This window comes from Anabas testudineus, chromosome 23 (assembly GCF_900324465.2).
Source record: "Anabas testudineus chromosome 23, fAnaTes1.2, whole genome shotgun sequence".
In the NCBI taxonomy this organism is placed as follows: domain Eukaryota; kingdom Metazoa; phylum Chordata; class Actinopteri; order Anabantiformes; family Anabantidae; genus Anabas; species Anabas testudineus.
The window spans coordinates 14,242,527-14,265,543 of record NC_046631.1 but is presented as its reverse complement, the minus strand read 5'-3'; the positions used below and the strand labels follow the sequence as shown (position 1 = coordinate 14,265,543).

General features: G+C 41.3%; 4 protein-coding genes across 8 annotated transcripts; 3 read left to right on the top strand and 1 right to left on the bottom strand.

The window, feature by feature from the left end:
• The first annotated feature begins 185 nt into the window (after window positions 1–185).
• Window positions 186–5,404, top strand: LOC113163657 (zinc finger protein OZF-like). 3 transcript variants are annotated; one of them, XM_026362447.2, is made up of 3 exons: window positions 186–461; window positions 2,178–2,453; window positions 4,948–5,404. In XM_026362447.2, the coding sequence occupies exons 1-3, from the start codon at window positions 290–292 to the stop codon at window positions 5,094–5,096; spliced, it is 597 nt and encodes a 198-aa protein (XP_026218232.1). In that variant the 5' UTR covers window positions 186–289; the 3' UTR covers window positions 5,097–5,404. The 3 variants fall into 3 exon arrangements, 2 of the variants coding, with proteins under 2 accessions (XP_026218232.1, XP_026218231.1); XM_026362446.1 differs by lacking the exon at window positions 4,948–5,404 and having other exon boundaries at window positions 2,178–4,921; XR_004463366.1 differs by lacking the exon at window positions 4,948–5,404 and having other exon boundaries at window positions 359–541; window positions 2,178–2,292.
• Window positions 5,405–5,553: 149 nt separating this feature from the next.
• Window positions 5,554–8,757, top strand: LOC113163658 (zinc finger protein OZF-like). Of its 3 annotated transcripts, none has more exons than XM_026362449.1 (3): window positions 5,554–5,836; window positions 6,591–7,217; window positions 7,386–8,757. In XM_026362449.1, exons 1-3 carry the CDS (start codon window positions 5,665–5,667, stop codon window positions 7,991–7,993), a joined length of 1,407 nt encoding a protein of 468 aa, XP_026218234.1. In that variant the 5' UTR covers window positions 5,554–5,664; the 3' UTR covers window positions 7,994–8,757. The 3 variants fall into 3 exon arrangements, with proteins under 3 accessions (XP_026218234.1, XP_026218235.1, XP_026218233.1); XM_026362450.1 differs by having other exon boundaries at window positions 6,591–7,371; window positions 7,708–8,757; XM_026362448.1 differs by having other exon boundaries at window positions 6,591–8,757.
• Window positions 8,758–9,721: 964 nt separating this feature from the next.
• On the top strand, window positions 9,722–14,137 carry LOC113163659 (tetraspanin-8-like). Its single transcript, XM_026362451.1, has 9 exons — window positions 9,722–9,934; window positions 10,723–10,794; window positions 10,945–11,052; window positions 11,297–11,371; window positions 11,559–11,654; window positions 12,296–12,400; window positions 12,488–12,523; window positions 12,745–12,828; window positions 13,064–14,137. The coding sequence occupies exons 1-9, from the start codon at window positions 9,875–9,877 to the stop codon at window positions 13,205–13,207; spliced, it is 780 nt and encodes a 259-aa protein (XP_026218236.1). The 5' UTR covers window positions 9,722–9,874; the 3' UTR covers window positions 13,208–14,137.
• Window positions 14,138–14,634: 497 nt separating this feature from the next.
• On the bottom strand, window positions 14,635–23,017 carry rab21 (RAB21, member RAS oncogene family). Its single transcript, XM_026362452.1, has 7 exons — window positions 22,538–23,017; window positions 17,922–17,981; window positions 17,724–17,831; window positions 17,308–17,371; window positions 16,934–16,988; window positions 16,688–16,776; window positions 14,635–15,924 (listed from the first exon to the last, which is right to left on the bottom strand). Exons 1-7 carry the CDS (start codon window positions 22,682–22,684, stop codon window positions 15,785–15,787), a joined length of 663 nt encoding a protein of 220 aa, XP_026218237.1. The 5' UTR covers window positions 22,685–23,017; the 3' UTR covers window positions 14,635–15,784.

The window sequence follows — 23,017 nt, the reverse complement described above, 5'->3', positions numbered from 1 at the left end:
CATTAGTTCACTACATTTACTTGACAGATGTTTTCAGAGTAAACATAAAGTGAAAAATGTGTCGGTCATAAAACATGTTTTGTTAAATTGTTATTAGAATACGACAAACATTAAAACGAAGAAAGAACATTGGACTAAAGCCGGAACGAAAGTCTCCCTCTTTTTTACTGTCGGAACTTCCCAGTGTTACAACCCCTGCAGGTGAACGAGGAGCGGATTAGCTTTAGCTCTGCACGAAACTTTGCTGCTGTCGTGTCGCTGATAAAGATTTCAGTAAACGAAACTAAGCATGTCTTCAGTTCTTCAACTGAGAGAGTTCGTCACCGAACGACTCTCTGCTGCTGCTGCAGAAATATTCGGAGTCTTTGAAAAAACTATCGTCGAGTACGAAGAAGAGATCAAGCGTCAGCGGGGACTGCTGGAGATCGTTTGGAGACCCGAGATCAAACTACACAGGATCGGTGGGTACAAGCAGAACGGTCTGATTAAGCTCTAATAGAGGACTGCGATGGTTCTAGGATCCTGTCCAGTTTCCATCCATGTACGTATTTAAAGCTGGACTCTTCTACAACAACAGTTTTCAGCAGCTACGAGCTGTTTGTTCACCAGGTTTTTATTGATTTAAACACGACGAGCTGTCCTGTCTTTGTCATCTGTGCTGCTACTAAAGAGATGATCAGTGTAGTGTTGGTAGGATGGAGCCTTGTTTAGGGGTCCAAACCATCTCAGTCTGGCCTCTCTGACTTTGTCGCTAACTCAGACAACGTGAGCCGTCCCTGTGATGTACTCGTTCCTTATTCTGTCTAACCTGGTCACTCCTAAGGAGAACCTCAACATCTTCATCTCTGCTACCTCCATCTCAGCCTCTTGTCTCTGTCTCACTGCTACCGTCTCTAACCCATAGAGCAGAGCTGGTCTCACCACTGTCTTGTACACCTTTCCTTTGAGTCTTGCTGACACTCTTTTGTCACACAACACTCCTGACACTTTCCTCCACCCGCTCCAACCTGCCTGCAATCTCCTCTTCGCCTCTCTTCCACACTCTCCATCACACTGAACTGTTGACCCCAAGTACTTAAACTCCTGCACCTTCTTCACCTCCGCCCCCTGTAACCTCACGCTTCTACCTTGATCCCTCTCGTTCAGACACATGTATTCTGTCTTACTACGACTGACCTTCATGCCTCTTCTTTCGAGAGCAAACCTCCACCTCTCCAGCTGTTCCTCCATCTGCTCTCTACTCTCACTGCAAATCACAATGTCATCATCTGACAGCCTGTCCATCAGTATAGCAAACAAGAAGGGACTCAAAGCTGACCCTTGGTGTAGTCCCACCTCCACCTTGAACTCCTCTGTCTCAAAATACTCCTTCCATATTTTCTGCACACTCTCCTGGGTTGTTAGTACCTTTCCATCTCTGTCCTTAATCACCCTTACCTGTTGCACATCCTTCCCATCTCTATCTCTCTGTCTGGCTAGCCTGTACAAGTCCTTCTCTCCTTCCTTTGTGTCTAACCTGTCATACAGCTCATCGTAAGCTTTCTGTTTGGCCTTTGCCACCTCCCTCTTCACTCTACGCTGCGCTTCCTTGTACTCCTGTCTACTTTCCTCAGTCCTTTCTACATCCCACTTCCTTCTAGCTAACCTCTTCCTCTGGATGCATTCCTGTACTTCCTCATTCCACCACCAAGTGTCTTCACCTTCTTTCCTCTTTCCAGATGACACACCTCTTCCCTGATAACCTCTGCTGTAGTTTCCCAGTCATCTGGAAGCTCATCCTGACCACCCAGAACCTGTCTCAACTTCTGCCTGAATTCCTCACAAGTTTCTTCATTCTTTAGCTTCCACCACTTGGTCTTCTTTTCTGTCTTCTCTCTCTTCTTCTTCCTGACCTCCAGAGTCATCTTACACACCACCATGCGGTGCTGTCTGGCTACACTCTCTCCTACCACCACTTTGCAGTCACTAACTTCTCTCAAATGACCTTGTATACATAGTATGTAGTCCACCTGCGTACTCCTACCTCCACTCTTGTATGTCATGTCAATATTTGATACAGTAAATAAAAATCTGCAAAAGTAAGTGTTTCATTTTTAAAATATCAAAATCTCACTGAAGCCAATTACAGCATCTTCATTTTTCTTAGATCAATCTGTTTTTAACGTGTGTCCCTGCAGAGCTCCCACAGCAACATGTGTATAAGGAGGAGGAGATTCTCACTGACCAGCAGCTGGACAGGAACTCCAGCCCAGACCAAGAAGATCCAGAACCTCCAGTACTTAAAGAGGATCAAGAGAATCTGTGCATCAGTCAGGAGGGAGAGCAGCTTGTACTGAAGCAGGAGACTGAGACCTTTACGTTGACTCTCACTGAGGATAACATCTCTGCTGAAGATGAGAGACTAGACCATAGAGGAAACAAGCACGTGGACTTTTCCAGGTCAAAGACTGACTGTAAGATTCACAAAGGTCAAAAATGTTTTATTTGTGACATTTGTGGAAAACATTTTAAATATAAGTCGCTTTTCAATCACCATTTCATAATCCACACTAGTCAGAAACCATATTGTTGTGAACAATGTCACAAATGTTTCAGAACTAAAAGTAACTTATTGATCCACATGACAATTCACACAGGTGAGAAACCATATTGTTGTGAACAATGTCACAAATGTTTCAGATCAAAAGCTCACTTAGTACGGCACAGAAGAACTCACACAGGTGAGAAACCGTTCTCCTGCAACACTTGTGGGTCAAAATTTAGTCAGTTTTCAGCCCTGAAAGAGCACAAAACAATTCACACTGGTGAGAAACCGTATTCTTGTGAACAATGTGAAAAATGTTTCAGATCAAAAGCAAACTTGATGGTTCACATGAGAACTCACACAGGTGAGAAACCGTTCTCCTGCAACATTTGCGAAACTAAATTTAGACAGTTTTCTACTCTGGCACAGCACAAAACAATTCACACTGGTGAAAAGCCGTATTCTTGTGAACAATGTGAAAAATGTTTCAGATGTAAACCTCTTTTGGTCCGGCACATAAGAACTCACACAGGCGAGAGACCGTTTTCTTGCTATAAATGTGAGAAATGTTTTTCAAGTAGCTCTGAATTAAGAGTCCACACAAGAATCCACACAGGCGAGAAGCCGTATTCTTGTGAACACTGTAAAAAAATTTTCAGATCAAAAACAAACTTGGTGGTTCACATGAGAACTCACACAGGCGAGAAACCGTTCTCCTGCAACATTTGTGGAACTAAATTTAGACAGCTTTCTACACTGACAAACCACAAAACAATCCACACTGGAGAAAAGCCGTATTCTTGTGAACAGTGTCACAAATGTTTCAGATCAAAAGGGAACTTGGTGGTCCACAGGAGAACTCACACAGGTGAGAAGCCATATTCTTGTGAACAATGTGAAAAAAGATTCAGATCAAGACCTAACTTCATGCGCCACATGAAAACCCACACAGGTGTGAAAACATGTTCTTGGGACATCCACAAAAGGTTTCACACAGGTTGGGAAGGTTTTACATGTAGCAGTAGCATGAACAAACATAGAAGAACTCACCCAGGTGAGAAGATGAGCTCCTGAAAGTATTTACCTATGCATCATTATTTAAAAAGCAGAAGGAAACTCACAAAGGTCAGATGTTGTACTTTTGTAACACCTGTAGGAAAACAAATTCCACCTGTCGAGTTGCTTTTGTGATTGTGTCAGAAGGGACACGTTATCATGAATATATTAGTGTTTACACATGGCAACAGCTAATCTGTTGTTAGCTGTTAGCCCTGGAAAACACAGGTCTGCTCTCAAGACAGAGACCTGTGATCCACCAAGAGCTGTGAAGACAAAAGAGCAGAGCTGGAGACTGAATAAAGCAACTGTCAACTTGGTGTCACTGTTGCCTCAACAAACTGTATCTCACCAGTCTAAATATGTTTTGTTGTTCCTACTAATACTGAGATTGAGACTAAATCTGAGATTTTGTGCTAAACCATCAATTTATTCTGCTCTGATGTTGATGTAATTTTTACTTTGCAGCAGTGACACCTGGTGTTTCTCTTCAGGGTATCAAATGTTACTTTACTATAGTATTCAATAAAGTGGCAATAGATAAAATAGAAATGGACCATGCAAATATTGTTAAATGCTGGAGTTAAATTCTTGAAGATGGTGTTGGAGCTGTGCCTGGCTGCGCAATCGTGCGTGAACAGGGAGTAGAGGAGGGGGCTGAGGACGCAGCCCTGCGGTGTCCCGGTGTAAAAGATCAGTGTGGAGGAGGTGTGAGGGCCGATTTTGACCACCTGTGGCCTGTCGGTCAAGAAGTCGAATATCCAACTGCAGATGGAGTTATCCAGACTTAGATCTTTGTGCTTCAGGACCAGCTTAGAGGGAATAATCATATTAAATGCTGAGCTGTAATCAATGAAGAGCATTCTAATATTTGTATTCCTCTTGTCCAGGTGGTTAAGAGCTGTGTAGCTGCTAGAGCAACAGCGTCTTCTGTGGCTCTGTTAGCTCTATAGGCAAATTGTAGTGTTTAGAAGTCTGATGGCCCAGGGTAAAAACAGATTTCAGCCTTTTTGTCCGGCTATTTCTGCTCCTATATCTCTTTTCCGAGGGCAGGAGAGTGAAGAGGTACTGGCCAGGGTGTGGGTCATCAGGGTGTGGAATTTACTTGTTCTACTCAGACACCGAGACTTTGTAATGTCTTCTAGTGCGGTTAGGGAGCAGCCGATGGTTCTTTGTGCTGTACTCATTACCCTCTGCAGAGTTTTCCTGTCCACAGTAGTTGAACAGACATACCATGCTGTGATGCAGTGTGTAAGGACACTTTATATCATGGAACGATAGAAAGAAGTCAGCAGCTGTGGTTCCACCTGAGGAAGTGGAGTCTCTGTTGAGCCTTTTTAATAACCAGAGACGTGTTGGTTTTCCAGGTGAGGTCTTGGCTGAGGTGGACAACCAGGAATATGAAGGAAGAGACCCTCTCCACACATTCCCCATTGATATAAAGAGGGCCAAGTTCTCCTCTATGCCTCTGAAAGTCCAGTACCAGCTCCTTTGGCTTGCTGGATTTTGGATATAGGTCGTTTACAGCACACCATGTGGACAGCTTCTGGATCTATTCTCTGTATGCTGCTTCATCACCGTCTGAAATAAGACCCAGCACTGTTGTGTCATCCGCAAACTTAGTTATGATGTGAGATGGGTCATAAGAGAAAAATAGAACATATCATGGATGTCAGGCTGAAACTGAAAAGCTCAACGTTAGCTGTAGCATTTCCCGTGTAATGTACCTTAAACCCAGTTCTAATATATTGTCGTTTTAATTTAATGTCAATTATCCAGGACATAACATGCCCCCTTACTAGTTTTCACTACCACACTTTTAGTTCACTACATTTACTTGATAGATGTTTCAGAGTAAATATGAAGTAAAAAAAAAATGTGTCGGTTATAAAAATGTTTTATTAAATTGTTACGACAAACATTAAAACGAAGAAGCCGGAACGAAAGTCTCCCTCTTGTTTACTGTCGGAACTTCCCAGTGTTCCAACCCCCGCAGAAGAACAAGGAGCGGATTAGCTTTAGCTCTGCACAACACTTTGCTGCTGTCGTGTCGCTGATAAAGATTTCAGTAAACGAAACTAAGCATGTCTTCAGTTCTTCAACTGAGAGAGTTCGTCACCGAACGACTCTCTGCTGCTGCTGCAGAAATATTCGGAGTCTTTGAAAAAACTATCGTCGAGTACGAAGAAGAGATCAAGCGTCAGCACAGACTGTTGGAGATCGTTTGGAGACCCGAGATAAGACTACATAGGACGGGTGGGTACAAGCAGAACGGTCTGATTAAGCACCACGATGGTTTTAGGATCCTGTCCAGTTTCCAGCCATGTACGTAATTAAAGCTGGACTCTTCTACAACAACAGTTTTCAGCAGCTACGAGCTGTTTGTTCACCAGGTTTTTATTGATTTAAACACGACGAGCTGTCCTGTCTTTGTCGTCTGTGCTGCTACTAAAGAGATGATCAGTGTAGTGTTGGTCGGATGGAGCCTTGTTTAGGGGTCCAAACCCTGCAGCCAGTAGTTTGAAGACTCGTTTAAGAGCTCGTTTCACTTTACTATTTACTTTATTGCTGTAGAAATGTTGCCGTGATAGGTCTTCACTTTACTGTAAGTAGAAACACAATAAGCCCACACGTCATAAAATACGTAGTTAGTTAATTTAATTGTATCTTGACGATTTAGGTTTGATTTTATTTTCTCAAAACATAGTTTAGTGGCGAACAAATTCAAATGTTTGGATTCACATCACTCACGCAACAGAGAATCTTTGGAGACCTAAACGTAACTCTAGCATAATAATCTACACCACAAAATCTGCTCTGCCGAGCCCTCTTTCTCCTTGCTCTTCTACCATCTGCTACGCTCCTCCATGCTCTACACAGCCCCTGCTATTAGTCATTGTCATATTACAATAAATACAAATCTGCAAAAGTTTTTCTTTTTTTTTAAATATCAAAATCTCACTGATTCATTTTTCTTAGATCAATCTGTTTTTAACGTGTGTCCCTGCAGAGCTCCCACAGCAACATGTGTATAAGGAGGAGGAGATTCTCACTGACCAGCAGCTGGACAGGAACTCCAGCCCAGACCAAGAAGATCCAGAACCTCCAGTACTTAAAGAGGATCAAGAGAATCTGTGCATCAGTCAGGAGGGAGAGCAGCTTGTACTGAAGCAGGAGACTGAGACCTTTACGTTGACTCTCACTGAGGATAACATCTCTGCTGAAGATGAGAGACTAGACCATAGAGGAAACAAGCACGTGGACTTTTCCAGGTCAAAGACTGACTGTAACATTCACACAGGTCAAAAATGTTTTATTTGTGACATTTGTGGAAAACATTTTAAATACAGGTCACGTTTCAATTACCATTTAATAAGCCACACTAGACAGAAACCATATTCTTGTGAACGATGTCACAAATGTTTCAAAACTAAAAGTCTTTTATTGCGGCACAGAGGAACTCACCCAGGTGAGAAACCGTTCTCCTGCAACACTTGTGGGTCAAAATTTAGTCAGTTTTCTGCACTGAGAGAGCACAAAAAAATTCACATTGGTGAGAAACTGTTTTCTTGTGAACATTGTAAAAAATGTTTTAGATCAAAAGCAAACTTGATAGTTCACATAAGAACTCACACAGGTGAGAGACCGTTCTCCTGCAACATTTGTGGAGCTAAATTTACACAGTATTCTGTGCTGGCAAATCACACAAGAATCCACACAGGCGAAAAGCCGTATTCTTGTGAACTGTGTAAAAACAAATTCAGTTCAAAAAGAAATATGTTGGCTCACCAGAGAACTCACACAGGTGAGAGACCGTTCTCCTGCAACATTTGTGGAGCTAAATTTACACAGTATTCTGTGCTGGTAAGTCACACAAGAATCCACACAGGCGAAAAGCCGTATACTTGTGAACTGTGTAAAAACAAATTCAGATCAAAAAGAAATATGTTGGCTCACCAGAGAACTCACACAGGTGAGAGACCGTTCCCCTGCAACATTTGTGGAAAAAAATTTAAACAGCCTCATGCACTGGCAATTCACACAAGAATCCACACAGCCGAAAAGCCGTATTCATGTGAACAGTGTAACAAATGTTTCAGAGTAAAAGGGAACTTGGTGGTCCACAGGAGAACTCACACAGGTGAGAGACCGTTCCCCTGCAACATTTGTGGAAAAAAATTTAAACAGCCTTCTGCACTGGCAACTCACACAAGAATCCACACAGCCGAAAAGCCGTATTCATGTGAACAGTGTCACAAATGTTTCAGATCAAAAGGGAACTTGGTGGCTCACAGGAAAACTCACACAAGTGAGAAGCCATATTCTTGTGAACAATGTGAAAAAAGATTCAGCTCAAGACCTAACTTAATGCGCCACATGAAAACCCACAAAGGTGTGAAAACATGTTCATAGGACATCCCCAAGAGGTTTCACACAGGTTGGGAAGGTTTTACATGTAGCAGTAGCATGAACAAACATAGAAGAACTCACCCAGGTGAGAAGATGAGCTCCTGAAAGTATTTACCTATGCATCATTATTTAAAAAGCAGAAGGAAACTCAGATGTTGTACTTTTGTAACACCTGTAGGAAAACAAATTCCACCTGTCGAGTTGCTTTTGTGATTGTGTCAGAAGGGACACGTTATCATGAATATATTAGTGTTTACACATTGCAACAGCTAATCTGTTGTTAGCTGTTAGCCCTGGAAAACAAGTCTGCTCTCAAGACAGAGATCTGTGATCCACCAAAAGATGTGTGGAGGCAAAAATGCAGAGCTGGAGTGAAGCACCCAGAGTAACAGATGATTTCTCACAGAAAAACTGACGACTTATCTTTGCTGATCATATACCAGTCTGGGACGAGGCTTGATGCACTCAGTCCCAGCTCGCCTGGATAGTTTTCATCTGCTGCTGATGGCAACTAGTCAAACTAGGCTGTTCCACCTGTGGGTTGTGATCAGACTTTGGCTTCCATTGCTCCCACAAAACTCAAGTCACTCTGATGATTGTAGGCTGATCTAACACACTGTTATTTACTGTACCTCATCAGTGTTTTATTGTTTGTTTGTTTTTTACTATATTGATGGCTCTGTTCTTAGATTATGCGCTATATATATTTCTCTTCAGCAGTGTTACTTTACTATTTTATCTAATAAAGTCTGTAGTATGAAATCATATCATTTTGGTATTTTTACATTTTTATCTGGTTCACTGCCAACTTTTTAATCAATTGTCCTTAAAGAAACAGTGAGTTGGTCAATCTTTACAACACTTACGGCTTCAAACTCTGAATGAAGTTAGGTAGCAGTCAGAATAAGTCCATCTTTGAGCTTCAGTCTTGATGTGAATCCAGCAGCCCTCGCTGTTACCATTTCATAGAGGGAGCCTGAGGTGGGACTGTGTGAGGTCCGACCCTAGTCTACGTCGACAAGGGGCAGAATTCAGAACCGTTCAGAAAGTGGATCAGACTAAAGGGTCAAATGTGAGAGAAGGAGGAAGTGCACTTCTAACATACAGACTCTCTAGAGCCATATAAATGTACTGACATGTCCAAAAGGTGGATTTAGTAAAATAGGGGACCTTTAACATCTAAATCCGTCAGGTTCTGTCTTCTGTTTTTATCATAGAGTGAGAGCTATAGTGTTGTAATTACCATGGTGCTGGGTACAATTCATGTCTTGATGTCTAATAGTTTCTAATACACACTGCAGCATTTTCGGTCTAAAATACCGCGTTTTCTTAATGGAGTTCTGCTCAAGTCTTCAACTTGAGTAAAGTGCTTCTCTTGCAGAGGAGCATTTACACCTTTACTGGAATACGAAGATTTTAGAGTTTCACGGCCTCTGATAATACAAATGTTTAAATGTTTGCAGATTTTCTCGTAGGAAAGTTGTAAAAAAGCTGAGGTCCGGGAAATAACAACTTTCCCGGACCTCAGCTTTTTTTAATCGTGTTAAATCGTGCCCTCCCTCTGGTCCCAAACTTTCTTCCAGTTAAATGTCTTCCAGATGAACTCACTGATGGGAAGTTACTGTCTTTGTGAACCGCCCTCTGCTTTCCTCCGAACACACACCGGAACTCTTTATATCGCTGTCCCCGGCGGCGGCGCCTCCTCCTCCGTTAGGTTTACTGGAAGCCCCGCTCCGCCCTCCGTCCCCGGCCTTTCCCCCTCACCTTAAAGTCGCTCAGCCTTTCGGTTTCTTTAGGAAAGAAGTTCGCTGCAGTCGACGCTCCACGGGCCCCGCACCGAAGAGAAGTCCATTATTGTCCAGTGTTGTCCAGTGTTTGTGGAACATGGCTCCCGTCAACAGCTGCCTCAAACACACCTTTACCGCCTTCAACATCTTGTTCGCGGTAAGTTTGGAACCGTTTCAAAATGGCCGCCGTCTGTCAGGAACGAAAAGTGCGCAGTAAAGTTCAGAGGAAGCTAATTAAACATTTAACTTTAAAAACAGTCACCGAACTAAAGTCTAACATCGAAACGTATGTAAAGTATGTTCATTCAGATGGAAATGCTGTATATTTACTAAATTATACTTAGAAGTAGTTAATTAATTCATTAATTGGAGCACTGGTTACTTACGTACATATATTAATTAACTTCTATATTTTAATGCTGCTACTTTAATTTATTTCAATCTGTTTCCTTCTGGCAGCTAATTAACAGACTTTAGAAAAGTACCAACAAATGGATTAAAAGTACAAATATTTCATCTGAATTCAGTGAAAGGTTTTGTCTAATTACCACTAATTAATTTCTGCTTCAGTCTTTTTGTTTGTTCTTCTCTTTGTCTTTTTCTCATATTAGTTATTTTGCACATTATTTATAATTAACATGTTTCTAGGGCTTCTGTAAAAGAAAGAGACACAGATTAATTTATTAGAGCTTTTAAAATGACTATAATAGAAAACAACATTAATACTTAAATTAGATATATTTAGGAAGCTGCGAAGTGCCTATAATATAATTAATGATGATATTATCCGAATAGTTGCTTTGGTTTTGCATAGTGCAGGTTATGGTGTTACCATTGTAAGGTTTGATTTGTAATAACTAGTGCTTTATGTGTAACTGTTGTTAATTAGTTGTATAATTGTTCTTTTTGCAGCCGTCTGAATTTAATCAAAGTTTTTGGTTTCAGATTATCGGTGGGCTCATCCTCTTACTCACTTTCCAGCGTCACATCTTCACCAACTTCAATGATGATGAAAATGTAAGAACAGCAAACACGAGCCCTTTTTACACAGCCATGGGTTAAAGGGGAACTAGAGCTGTTTAAACATGGAATTAACAAGAAAAACTGACAACTCAGTCTGTAAAATCTCTAAAACAGGAATCTGTCAATCATCTTTTCTGCCTCTAGGTCCAGGTTGGGATCTATTGCCTCTACATTGTGGGCACTGTCACATTGGTGATCTCCATCCTGGGCGCCTACGGAGCCCACAGGGGGAGCAAAGTGTGTCTGTCTGTGGTGAGTGCAAAGATCAGCTGACACTGGGGCTGCACAGGATGATGAAACTTAAAGGTTTTGAGATGAGATATTTCCAAATCACTTCATCTGAATTCATCTTACTCACTTCAGATGACAATTTTAAGAAACTTCCAGGTCATCTGTGTTAAGAGGAAATAAAATAAAAAATCCATCTGTTTAATCTTGTGATTGTGAAAAACGGCTGTTTGCACACATCAGATTAATTTCCCGTGTCTCTCTGCAGTTCCTCGGCTGCATGGTGACTGGAACTCTGGTGATGCTCATATATGGAATCCCTGCTGCCATCTCCCGCCCCAGGGTAACAAACCTGACACTCTGTTGTGGATTCTGATAACTAAATGGCAAAATACTGTAATTCTGTTGACAGATGGAAAAACACAGATGAAGTCGATGAATTAGCTTCATACTTATTATCACTTCATCCTGTTTGTGGTTTGTGCACACACGCAACATTTATACTTGAACCTAATCTATGATTGTTGTAGGTGGAAGGAATATTTGAGAACTTCATGCGTTCCGCTCTGCCGCTGGACAAAGCTCCAGAAGACCTGAGGAATGAAGTTGAAACCATACAGACAAAGGTAAGATCTAAGGATTGTTTTACATTTAGTAGGTCTTAATTCTCAACAGCTCTTTAATTCTAAAACTAATTTATTTTGGTGATGTTTTGTGTTGCTTCACCATCAGGAAATAAAATGGATAATAAGGACTAATTTAGTTTTTAGCTCCTGATTCAGATTAGTTAGGCTGTCCTGTTGGAGATAAACTCGCTGCAGACAGTTGCTATGAAGACAAACCAGTTTACCATAATTCCTCAAAGGGCAGCCAGGTGTGTCCTGTGCCGTCTGATTGGCTGTTCGAAGGGCCGGTGTGCTACCAGGCTAAATGCAAATCAGTCATATGAGAGTCAGGTACAGTCAGGAGGACGTGGATTCTTTTTATTTTATTAATCATGTCATCGCTGCAACTTTTAATATTAGTCAAGTGTTTAAAGAGGAAGTTCGTCAGGAGCTAATTTAACAGCTGAGTGCAGAAGATTAATAACATTTCAATGTTTCACTTCCTTCTTTTCTAAAACATGCAAGAACATTCTGAGGTTTCACATTTAGATCCTTAAACATTAACCTTCATTAGTTCAGCTCATCGCTGCTGTTGGTTCTGTCAGATGAGAAACTGAGTCCCAGCTGTTGTTTTAATTCTTCTTCATCTTCTGTGTGTTTAGATGCACTGCTGTGGTCTGTTCAGTTACACCGACTGGGGGAACAACATCCCAGAGTCTTGCACTTGCAACCCGTCAGAGGACAAGTGTCTTAGTATCAGCTATTCAGTAAGTGTCGTCCCACAAACACTTTATCTCTACACACCGGGTTTTAAATGCAGGTTAATCACGTTTTTATTCGTACTTCTCTTCCAGGACCTTAGCTTCATGGAGAGGTTCGTCTATTCCGAGGTCAGTAAAACAACCAACCAGCCAACAATGAATGATTTGTCAGCAGATTATAAAAGGGCACATGCAGGTCTTAGTTTCCTTATTACTCTGTAACACCGAACTAGTCTGAGGGCTGGTTTGAAGGCGGTGCCAAACATGAACTCAGTGTTGTCGCCGTTTGCTGTCTGGAGACTAGCGAATAGAAATTAAAGGGGATCTTCTTTTTCTCCTCCCACCTCCAGACCTGCTTTCATTTCCTCAGTGATAAATTCCAGCTGATTATTGACATCATCATTGGAATCTTCTTCACTCTGGCTTCACTGGCAGTGAGTATTTCAACATATTCTATGTCTTTATAAGACGCTGAGAGATGTTCAGATGGCTCATCGGTCTCACGTCTGTGGGTTAGCTCAGCATAAAGACGTCATCTTCAAGTTCACACCTCTATAAATACAGACTAAAGTTTTTCAGAATCTTATCTCAGCATGAAGAGTCTTTCTGAACCTGCTCCACACTAAACACACTAACCTTTGATTTAACCTTACTCTGTTTTCCTTCCAGCTGCTGGGCACCATCCTGTCCTCCATCATAATCCACCAGATGCGGCAAACCACCAGACCCACCGTGGTGCTGAAGATCCCCACCACCTTCATATCACCACCGAAGTACCAGAAGTTCGAGGACGAGCCCCCCGCCTACTGTTAGCATGTTGCTTCTCTTGAATTTAAGGCGATGGCAACTTAACACCTGTGTGAGACTGTCTCCATTCTTCCATCAGTGGTAACATGACGACAAAGAGCCTGAAACACCACTGGCTGTATTTTCCATATAGAATTGCTTTGAGTTTGTTTCAAGTTAAGTTTCATACGACCAAAGAGGATCGTCTGTGCTGTTCTTCATCTGTTCATGATCACAAGATAATTTATGCTGAATACAATGGAAAATTAAAAGATGTTTAAATTCACAGAGCAGGCGTTCAAGTGAATAAAACACCATGAAGACAGGGTTGTAGATAAATGTTTGTCATCATGACATTGTGAAACCAACTCATCGTAAAACATTTGAATTGACTTGTTTTTCTTGTGATCATGAAAAAAGAAGAAAAACATCTTGAACTTCCTGTTTTTTGTTTGTTTTTTCCTTTTCATTATGAGTTTCACGGGATCTTCAAATTCTTCCCGCAGCTTCCTAAAGACTGTTGCACTTTCTAAGTTTTATATAATCTTTAATTTCCATTTTGTTTAGCAAATGCAATTAAGTGCCAAAAAGAGACACAGAGTTCGTTAGTTTAGTTTTTTTTACTTGTACTATTGTGAACGTTTTGTTAGTTATTAGTGTAAAATAGGAAAGTGCTGCGTTTGACGACGCAACAAACAAAAAATGTTTTTTGAGGAAAGGTACCTTGAAATGGTGAATGATTTTTAAGCTCTGTATGTTTGTTTCTTATGTTGCGAAGTCACACTTCGGATCCAAGTCACTGAAAAGATATGTCGCTGAAAATAAATTGTGCCCGTGTCTAAACAAGTCCCCTTAAAGTCACTCGAAGAAACAGGGAAACGTCTCAAACTAAACTGAGACTGAACTAAGAATGTGTTTCGTCTCTGTTTCCTCTTGTTCAGTAAATGGTGATGGGGACGTGTTTGTTTCCTGATTCTTTAACATTTTATGCAAATTCATAGTCATAGAAAGTTTTTGAATTTTCTCTATTTCTGCAGAAATACAACAATTTGCTCTTCTATTCCTGTAAAACTTTTTTTAAGAGTGAAAATGTGATTAAAAAAGTGTGCGACACATCCATGTTTTGTGGAAATCATTATAATTGTTCTATTATCTTTACAAAACACTTTCACACGAGTAGTTTAAAAAATTACATTTCCAAAAAGTGTGCCGATTTATCCCCATGATTCCAAATCAACAGTACATCGATCAGTTTTCCTCCTTTTCTGTTCAGCGTCTCTTCTCAGGTGTTGTTTTGCCAATTTCTGAGATTCAGCTTGGAGTATCTGAGCTTTCCTCACTCACAGTTTTCCAAGATCAAGGTGAGAATATTCCCACTTTATTCTCAGGATGTCTTTCCTGGTTGCGACACTAAGACGCTGCTGTGAAGCCAGATTAAATAAAACCTCCACCTGTTTTTTTTTTTTTTTTTGTACAATGACACAGAGATTCCTGGAGCTACGGTGAAAAACAACAGTAAAGTCCACAGTAGAGTACCGAGAGGTTTCATGTACACACTCCATCCAGCCAACGTGGATAGAACGTATTAAATAATCGCTAAAAAGTTTGTTTTTTTTTTATTAATTTTAAAAGTCCAACAAACAAAGGCTTTTACAGAAATCAAACATGCACCGTTTTCCTTTTTCTGATTAACAGAGCATCACATAGAGGAAGAGGAGGATGAAGGAGCTTTGAGAACTTTGGGCTGCACAGTATCCCGTCTTGGGGCTCAAACAATTAGTTAATAAAGTTAATTAAATTAAATTCTTTTAATTATGTGGTTTCACACGGCTGCTTTAATCTGTTTTACATCTTTTTAATCACTCATTGTTTTCCCAGAACCTTGTTACAGTTGGAATAAACACGCTGCGAGTTGGGAACCTCCTGTAGTCCTCTCTAACTTCATCACAACTACCCTCTGCAGCTCAGATCCGTTTGACTACTTCCCTGCAGTTTGACTTTAGTCCAGCAGGTGAAGCTGCTCGACCACAAACTGCCCCTCCTCTGCTGATGTTTTACATAAATATAAAGATTAATGGACGTTTGTACAGACTGTGTGTTTTTACCTCTGAAATCAAAAACTAAATCAAGCTGCAGCTTTCTGTCTTCAAAACAGTTTTATTAACTGATTTTAGCATAAACTACGACAGCTGCAGATTGGACGTATGATTAACTTGAATGTTTGTTGAGAGTTGTTTTAGTTTAACTTCTGTTGATGCTTTGTTCCAAATTACTGTTTAATTACAGTATTTTTTTATAAGACATTATAGTAAATAAAGTGCTTTTTAGAGAATTTAGTCACTGAAACAACACTGAATTCAATTATAAAGACTTCTGTTACTTTTATTTTGAAAGGGTACACAGAATAAAGGAATTTAAATATGATTTCCCATGCTCCTTAGCAGCAGAGGCGGTGGCGAATGAACACAGTAGATTATTTCAGGAGTTTAGAGCGGACCAACCAGACAACAGAGACACTGATAAATCTGTGTGCAAGCATGTATGACAGAGAAGGTGTGTGTGTGTGTGTGTGTGTGTGTGTGTGTGTGTGTGTGTGTGTGTGTGTTAGCCAGAAGAGCAGCACCCCCCTGCAGGTGTGGCCTGTGGTTCGTCGTCGACAATCTGTACCCCCCGCCGTCCCGATGCTGATTGGCTGGCTCCATTGCCCTTCAACCTTTCCTCAGCCTGAGCAGTTTCCATCATCCCTGAAAAAACACAGAAGAAGAAAAGTTCAAACTCACGTCCGAACTCCTTCAATCGAGTTTCTCGTCCTGTGGTTCAACAGTAATTAACCCTGGACAGTCACACAGCACCCGGCGGAGGAGCTGCAGCAACCGTACTTCCTGTGATTCTGATACTGGGTCCACATCAGTCTGCACTGAACTGCGATGGTGTCAGGGTTCATCAGTGAACGCTCTCTCTCTCTACACACCTCCCCGTGTTTCTTATTCATGTCAATGTTGACAACTGGAGCTTTAGAAATACTGCACAGCATCTGCCGGCTGATTCCTGTGAAGTCAAGATTTACAGCAGGACGTGTCTGACGTCATCATTTCTGTGCCTAAGTGAGCATTTCCCTACTCATCTGGTCCCATGTTGTGTGACGTTGAGCCACAGCAGCAGTTTTAATCACTAATCAGACACTTTCAATAACGTCTCCACTATTCAGGTTTAAATCTTCATGACAAGAGGAACATTTTGAATAAATCTCATCTATCTGCATAGAAAAATCCAAAGGTCACTGATATCTATGTCTGGTCTCATACCTTGTGCGTTTTTCTTTCATTCAGGTTGATAACCTTTAATGCTTATAAACTTTGACATGATGTGTGTTTGTTACAGATTTAATCAGCTTTCACTGCAGGGAGGTCTAAGTATTGGACCAGGACTCAGAGCCAAAGGAAACGTGATCACCAGCAGACTCCAGTCTGGTTTTCGTCTGTGTGTGGTGTTTTTGTGGGGTCTCACTTTTACACAGATCCAGGAAGAGCTCCTCGATGCCTTTATTTAGCTTGGCTGATGTGTGGTAGTGTTTGGCTCCCACTGACTCTGCATAACTGGAGGGAAACAGAGACAAACTGTGTCATCACTTCCTGTCAGAGTTCATCAGTATCGTCTCTTATTTGTAGAACAGCGCCATGTGGAAAAATCAATGTGCAGCGTCTGTGTGTGTGTTCGTTTGTTCGTTCTGCAGTAACCGCAGCAGCGTTGTACCTCTCAGCCTCCTCCACTGAAACGTGTCTGTCTTTATCCAAATCAATTTTATTACCTGCAGAGAAAAGAAAAGGTCACATGGTTTCGATCGCTGCTGCAGCTAAAAGCCTAAAACAGCACATTTAATAAGTGTGTGAACGACTCAGCACCAACATAAGCTAGGGAAAACACAAAGAACCGAGTTGATCGTCCTCTTGATTTAAGTCACCCTGTTGTTTAGATCTATCACACAAATAAACTTTCTGCATCAGCTACAGAAACAAATGTTCAGTAGCTGAAGTTCATTCACTGTAAAGAAAACGTACCAGTGAACTATAGATGCTGATTTCTTCTCAGCGTATTTGTGCTAAAGGAAGTGATCTGTGGTCACTTACCTACTATACATAAACAAATCTCGTTCCCCAACATTTTCCTCAACTCTTTCACCCAGTTCTTCACCTGCAACGACACAAAAACACAGACTGAAGTTCTGTAGATGGACATGAGGAAATATAGAAACTTGCTTAAAGAACTTGTTTTTTCATGTTCCGTACGACTTTCCAAGTAATTAACAACTAAATACAAGAAGATTTTAGGAAATGAGAAACATTTCCAGGACATTACACAGAAAAACCATCATGTAAAGTATCTGTAAAATAACGTGTTGGTGAAAAATTCAGAGAAAAATCTTCTGTGTGGAATAATAATCAAACGTTCTGTTGGAAACATGTGAGACAGTTACTTACTAATTATTTATGTTTTAATTAAATGACTTTGCAGGTTCCATCACACACACCGACCGAGCTGTTACCTTCTGAAAGGAGTCTTCGTCTGTAATGTCGTACACTAGTATGGCTCCATTGGAGTCTCTGTAGTAGATGGGACCTAACGCATGGAAACGCTCCTGACCTGCTGTGTCCTGCAGACAAAGACGTACAGACACCGATGTTAACGCTGACGTTTGTGCAGCATGATGCATGAAAACACAGAGAGGCTGCTTCTGTCTCACCCATATGGCCAGGTTCACCCTCTTTCCTGTGATGTTGAGCTTCTTTGTGAGGAAGGACGCCTGCAGAGGGAGAGGAGACGTGATGATTAATAACTGGACGGAGAGAAAATCAGTCAGGTTGAAACCTTATGTGATCAGTTCAGTACCTTTTCAAATAAGTGGAGGTCAAGATTCAAGTCTATCAGAGGAAGTCAAAAGATTTCAGGTCTAACAAAGACTTGTTTCAACAGATTTGATTTAAACACAGGACAAAAACAGGGGGTTTCAACCACATATGTCATAAGTAGAACTGCACAAAAAGGGAAACTGACAAATGATCATTGCTCTAGTTTGTTTTCCAGAATTGAGACGAAGAGTTCTTAAGTGTATGAGAAACCTACAGTCGCCTCTCTGAGTCTGACAAACATCAACAACAAAAACTACAATAAAAATATTCAACGTCTTGTTTTTCATGATGAAGTCGAGACTGAGCCTAAACAATTATGTATAAAACAGACAAATGAACCTCAAGAAACACTGTTTAACAGCAGAAGCACTGTGCCGTGAAGCAGAAAAGGTGGAGATACAATTTATATTTACAGACACTAGCAGGACGGTTTGTAGAGGAAGTGAAAGAACGCTAATATTCCTCTGAGGAAAGCTGATGGTAAATGTTCACTAATAGAAACAGCTGCAGCTAAAACCAGATCAAGAAATGTACAGATGCTGTTAAACTTGATTTAAAATGTGGAAACAGTAAAGACTCAAAGCTCAGTGTTGAATCCACTCTTCTGCAACAGTTTCCAGGCACTTTGGCAACTTCTCATATTGTGCCACAGAACAAGCTTTAGTTTCATTTTAACCTCAGTCCAACGCGGCTCTGATAAGAACCAAAAGTTCAAAGTCTGTCGGGGTAAAAGAGATTTTATTTCCCCGAGCTTTTTTCTGATTTACTGCACTGTTCAGTGGGAAAGTCAGCGTGAGTCTCCACAGACTGAGATTCATCAGGAAGATCTGAACGAGTGAGAAGCAGCAGATGAAGACAGATTTATCAGTGAGGAAGTGAGAGGCCGCCTGAGAGCACAGATAGAATACTATGTGGTTTTACACTGGAATGGGTGTGTGAAGTCTGTCAGGTGACTGGGTGTGTTGTTGGACATGTGCTGCTGTGACCTCTTATCAACCTCAACACTGAGCAGCTCCAAACCACAGCTACTATCAAGTAGATCAGGGTCATACACACTCCACAGAATTGAAAACAGGACAATTCAGCTGCGTCTGTTGGATCCAACAGTTCAGAAGAGTCCATAGAGCCGAGCTTTGCGTCTTTTCTTTTGGGTCGTCCACATTACGTATGAGTGGTGCCACGATTCTGAAACCGAGACTGAAGCGTTAACACAAAGTCTCGTGCTGAGGTTCCAGAAAAACGAACCACACACATAGTTTCCCAATCATGGCTGTGCCACATGACCAAACCCTCTTCATCACAGAGGACTTCTACATATCAACTCATGGAACCCACGTTTCTCAACAGTGTTGATGTGGGCACGTATCCACCACATTCAGTTGTAACAAGAATCAAAATGTATTGAGCGTAACTGGGGTCCAAAGCGATCACAGAGCAGCACAAATGTGTTGGAGCAGGCGGGTTTGAGGCCAGCGTGGACTCACTGGCCCTTGTGATTGATGCCAGTTTAACCAGTTTACACGTTGAACCACCTCTGAACCAGAACCAGCATTCAGATCGTGTTGGTCCCCTGATGACGTGACTGCATCTTACTGAACCTCTCCAACTATTTCTGTGAAAAACACAGCAGAGAATTTCACTTTAACCAACAGTAAAAGTGTTGTTTAACTGTCTCTGCAGCCCGATGTGTCCCGATAACAGAACTGTGCACGTCACATGGGGGAGGCAGTAAACTGGGCCTGATCCCTGCAGCTACAGGGCCGAGCAGCAGTCAGCACCATGTGACTGGGACTGTGGAGTCTAGTGGACCTGGAGACGTTCAACACCCATCAGCTCCTTCTGTGTCCTGGGTTTTACAAATTACTCATTAATTAAATTCAAGCATGAATCCTCCTCCTCTTCTAATTTTACGACTCATTCCTTAGTTACAGAGGAAGGTTAATCGTGTTTTGGCTTCTCAGTCTGTCCCATCTCTTACTACAACAACTGGTGATTTCCTACAATTCCCATAATACCGTTCAAACTAAATCAACAATAAGAATAAATATGAGTCACAGAAAATTACTGTGCAACTACTTTAAGATTAATTCTTTTTCAAGCAGAAATACTACATTGTGTGGTCAATTTAATTTGTTCTGAATATTATCATGATGATACTTTTCACTACTTTAAGATTTTATAGAAAACTACTGACAAAATAACTGACAGATGAAGTAATAATGAAATTAATTAGTAGTATTATATTAATAGTATACATAGTACAGTTTATTTGACCTAATGTGAGCTCATACACACTTTATGAGCTTTACTGAAACCATGGACATTATCTGTTTTTCGCAGATCAAATGTTTTACTCACAACTTCTGAAATGTGATATGAAAACACGTTTAGACTTTCTAACAGTTTATAAAACAATTATCTGAATAACAGAAGAAATAATCTGCAGATTAAATCATCTTTGGTCCAACATCTCATGATAAAGAGCTGTAAAAGTATTTGTGTTAAGTTCAACTATTCCAGGAACTTTTATTTATTCTGTTTTAGTTATCGCCATTATTTCTGGATCGAGTTCGGCTTCAGGTTCGAGCTTCAACACAAGAAGCCACAAGTGCTGCGAGCTGAGTCGTCGATGCAGTCGGAGGTGATCAAATGTAAACACGAAGCCCAGACTCTCTCTGACTGAACAGCACAAAGAGTCACGGACAGCTGCTGTAAGTCATTACTGATGCTCCATCTCTGGCTGCTCGGATGGAAACGCTGCATCATACGTGGTGGATTTTCCCAGTTTTCCTCCTCTCTCCTCTTCTACAGTCAGCGAGAGTTTCTGTAACCTGAGCGGAGCCGAGTCAGAGCAGCGGAGCAGACGAATGAAATATGATATGCAAAGAGCTTTTTATCAGCCTTTTATGCTTTTATTTGGATAAATTCAAAACTAAACTATTTTACATTTCAAAAGTTTCCATCAACACTTGTGGGCCATTCTAGAAAGGTTGAAACAAAAATAAAAATAAACAAAAATAAACCTTTAAAACAGTTACTTCACTTTTGACACTTGTATCTTAATATTACTCAGGTTTATAAATCATTTGTTCCTATTTTCTGATCCTTTTTAGAACAACAAACAAACACAATCAGCTGTCACATATGACACATAAGGAAATTATAAAAACATAATTTTCACCTATAAAAAGCTGGAACGTATGAGAACGTGGTTGTTTTTGCTCAGAATTATCCATTGTCGATAAGTGTAATGACACTGACGCTGGTGTCCTCCCGGCTGAGTGAATCATAAACACACCTGCACCTGTAACATTACCCACAGCGTCCAAACTGAACCAAGTGGAGCTTTATTTGAGCCAACGACAGCAGGAACCACCTGAAAAAGCTGAAAACGTTTGCCTCCATTTACCTCCAGCTATAGCTGACGGCGCGTGACGTGTTGTTTTCCATCTTCAAATGAAGCAAAGTGAAGAAGCGACAGACTAGTGTCAGAGCTGTGACTAATAACTGCTGTTGATTAATCGTTTTTCAATTAAATGTTGAGTCTAATGCGTCGTATCATCATTAAAAAAAAACAGTGTGACCTTCAGATGCCTCCTTTTTGTCTGACTAGAAAAACAAACTACAAATATTCAGTCTACCACAAATTAAACCAAAGAAAAGCAGCCAACACTCAGAAAAACAAGTTCACACCTGCGGGTGGGAGGACGAGATATGACTGAAGTGAAACTGAAACTTGACTTTAATTTGGCATTGATCCATCTTCAGACTGATCTAATGTGGACTTCATTAACCCAGAGAACATGCTGCCTGATTTAAAAGGAAGTTTCAACTCAGTAACACTTTTTATTTAACAAAACAATGTCTATTTCAATGCGTTTTTCCTTTTCCAGACCACATCACACCAGATCCCCACTATACCCATCAGATCTGGACTAGATTATAATAAAGAAACTAAAACTCAGATTGTAAATATTTTACCATATTTAAGAGAGATTTTGATGTTTTCTCCATCACAGACTCGGTGCAGATCACAGATCACAGACTACATTAGCCCTGAGATGCTCTGATCTGGTTTTAAACCCCTCTTTCTGTCTTTTATCACCCGGTGTCGGTGTCGTCTCCAGGCTGCTGTTTGTCTCGACAGGTATTTCGGTGTTGGCACATCACCGTACGCTTGGTTTTCACCTCCGTCATCCCGGATGGGCGGGACGCTCCTGTTGTAGCCACAGTGCAACCTCAGTTTCGCAATCGCTCCGCTCTCCCGGGACGACTCGGGCTAAGCGACACGCGTCCACACACAAGTGACAGCAACAAAATGCCCCCACCCCGAGAAAACAGCAGCACCACCAGCCTGTGCTTTGATTTCCACTAAAACCAACACCTCCCTCGGTGTCGGGGCTCTGGGGCAGATTAGCCCGGCAGCTAGCGCGGGTTAGCAGCAGCTTACCTGTAGCGTTGTGATGTGTTTGTCGTTGAATTTGTTTTCGCAGTATCTCAGCACCAGCGACGTCTTCCCCACACAGCCTTCCCCCAACAACACCACCTTGAAGGAGTAGGTTCTGCCACTGTTGCCGCCCGACCCTCCGGCCGCCATGGCTGAGAGTTTATTAAAGAAATCCTCCTTTATCAAGACAAGCGGTGCCAAGCTAGCGCTGCTAATGCTAATGCTAACCCCCGTCGGAACTGAAGTCCTGCGTAGCTCACATCGGCTTCCGACTTTAGAAAAGGGCTAAAATTCAAGAGAAAACCACCTCGACAGCATAAGAGAGTTCGACTTTTATCGGAATTAACCAACAGATTTGAGAAATATGAGTCCAGACACTGAGCTAATTCCCCCTTCAAACCGATGCGATGCCTGCTTTTCACCCAACTAATGGCGTCTGTTTGAGCTAACAGTTAGCCGGCTAGCACCACCGAAGATCGTCTG

Coding starts and splice junctions, on each gene's coding strand:
- rab21 (XM_026362452.1), bottom strand. CDS start 22,684: ATGGCGGCCGGAGGGTCGGGCGGCAACAGTGGCAGAACCTACTCCTTC. Junction 17,832..17,921: donor GGGTGAACCTGGCCATATGG/GTGAGACAGAAG, acceptor CTTTGTCTGCAG/GACACAGCAGGTCAGGAGCG. Junction 16,989..17,307: donor GATTTGTTTATGTATAGTAG/GTAAGTGACCAC, acceptor TTTTCTCTGCAG/GTAATAAAATTGATTTGGAT.
- LOC113163657 (XM_026362446.1), top strand. CDS start 290: ATGTCTTCAGTTCTTCAACTGAGAGAGTTCGTCACCGAACGACTCTCT. Junction 462..2,177: donor GATCAAACTACACAGGATCG/GTGGGTACAAGC, acceptor GTGTCCCTGCAG/AGCTCCCACAGCAACATGTG.
- LOC113163658 (XM_026362448.1), top strand. CDS start 5,665: ATGTCTTCAGTTCTTCAACTGAGAGAGTTCGTCACCGAACGACTCTCT. Junction 5,837..6,590: donor GATAAGACTACATAGGACGG/GTGGGTACAAGC, acceptor GTGTCCCTGCAG/AGCTCCCACAGCAACATGTG.
- LOC113163659 (XM_026362451.1), top strand. CDS start 9,875: ATGGCTCCCGTCAACAGCTGCCTCAAACACACCTTTACCGCCTTCAAC. Junction 10,795..10,944: donor ACTTCAATGATGATGAAAAT/GTAAGAACAGCA, acceptor TTCTGCCTCTAG/GTCCAGGTTGGGATCTATTG. Junction 12,401..12,487: donor GTCTTAGTATCAGCTATTCA/GTAAGTGTCGTC, acceptor CTTCTCTTCCAG/GACCTTAGCTTCATGGAGAG.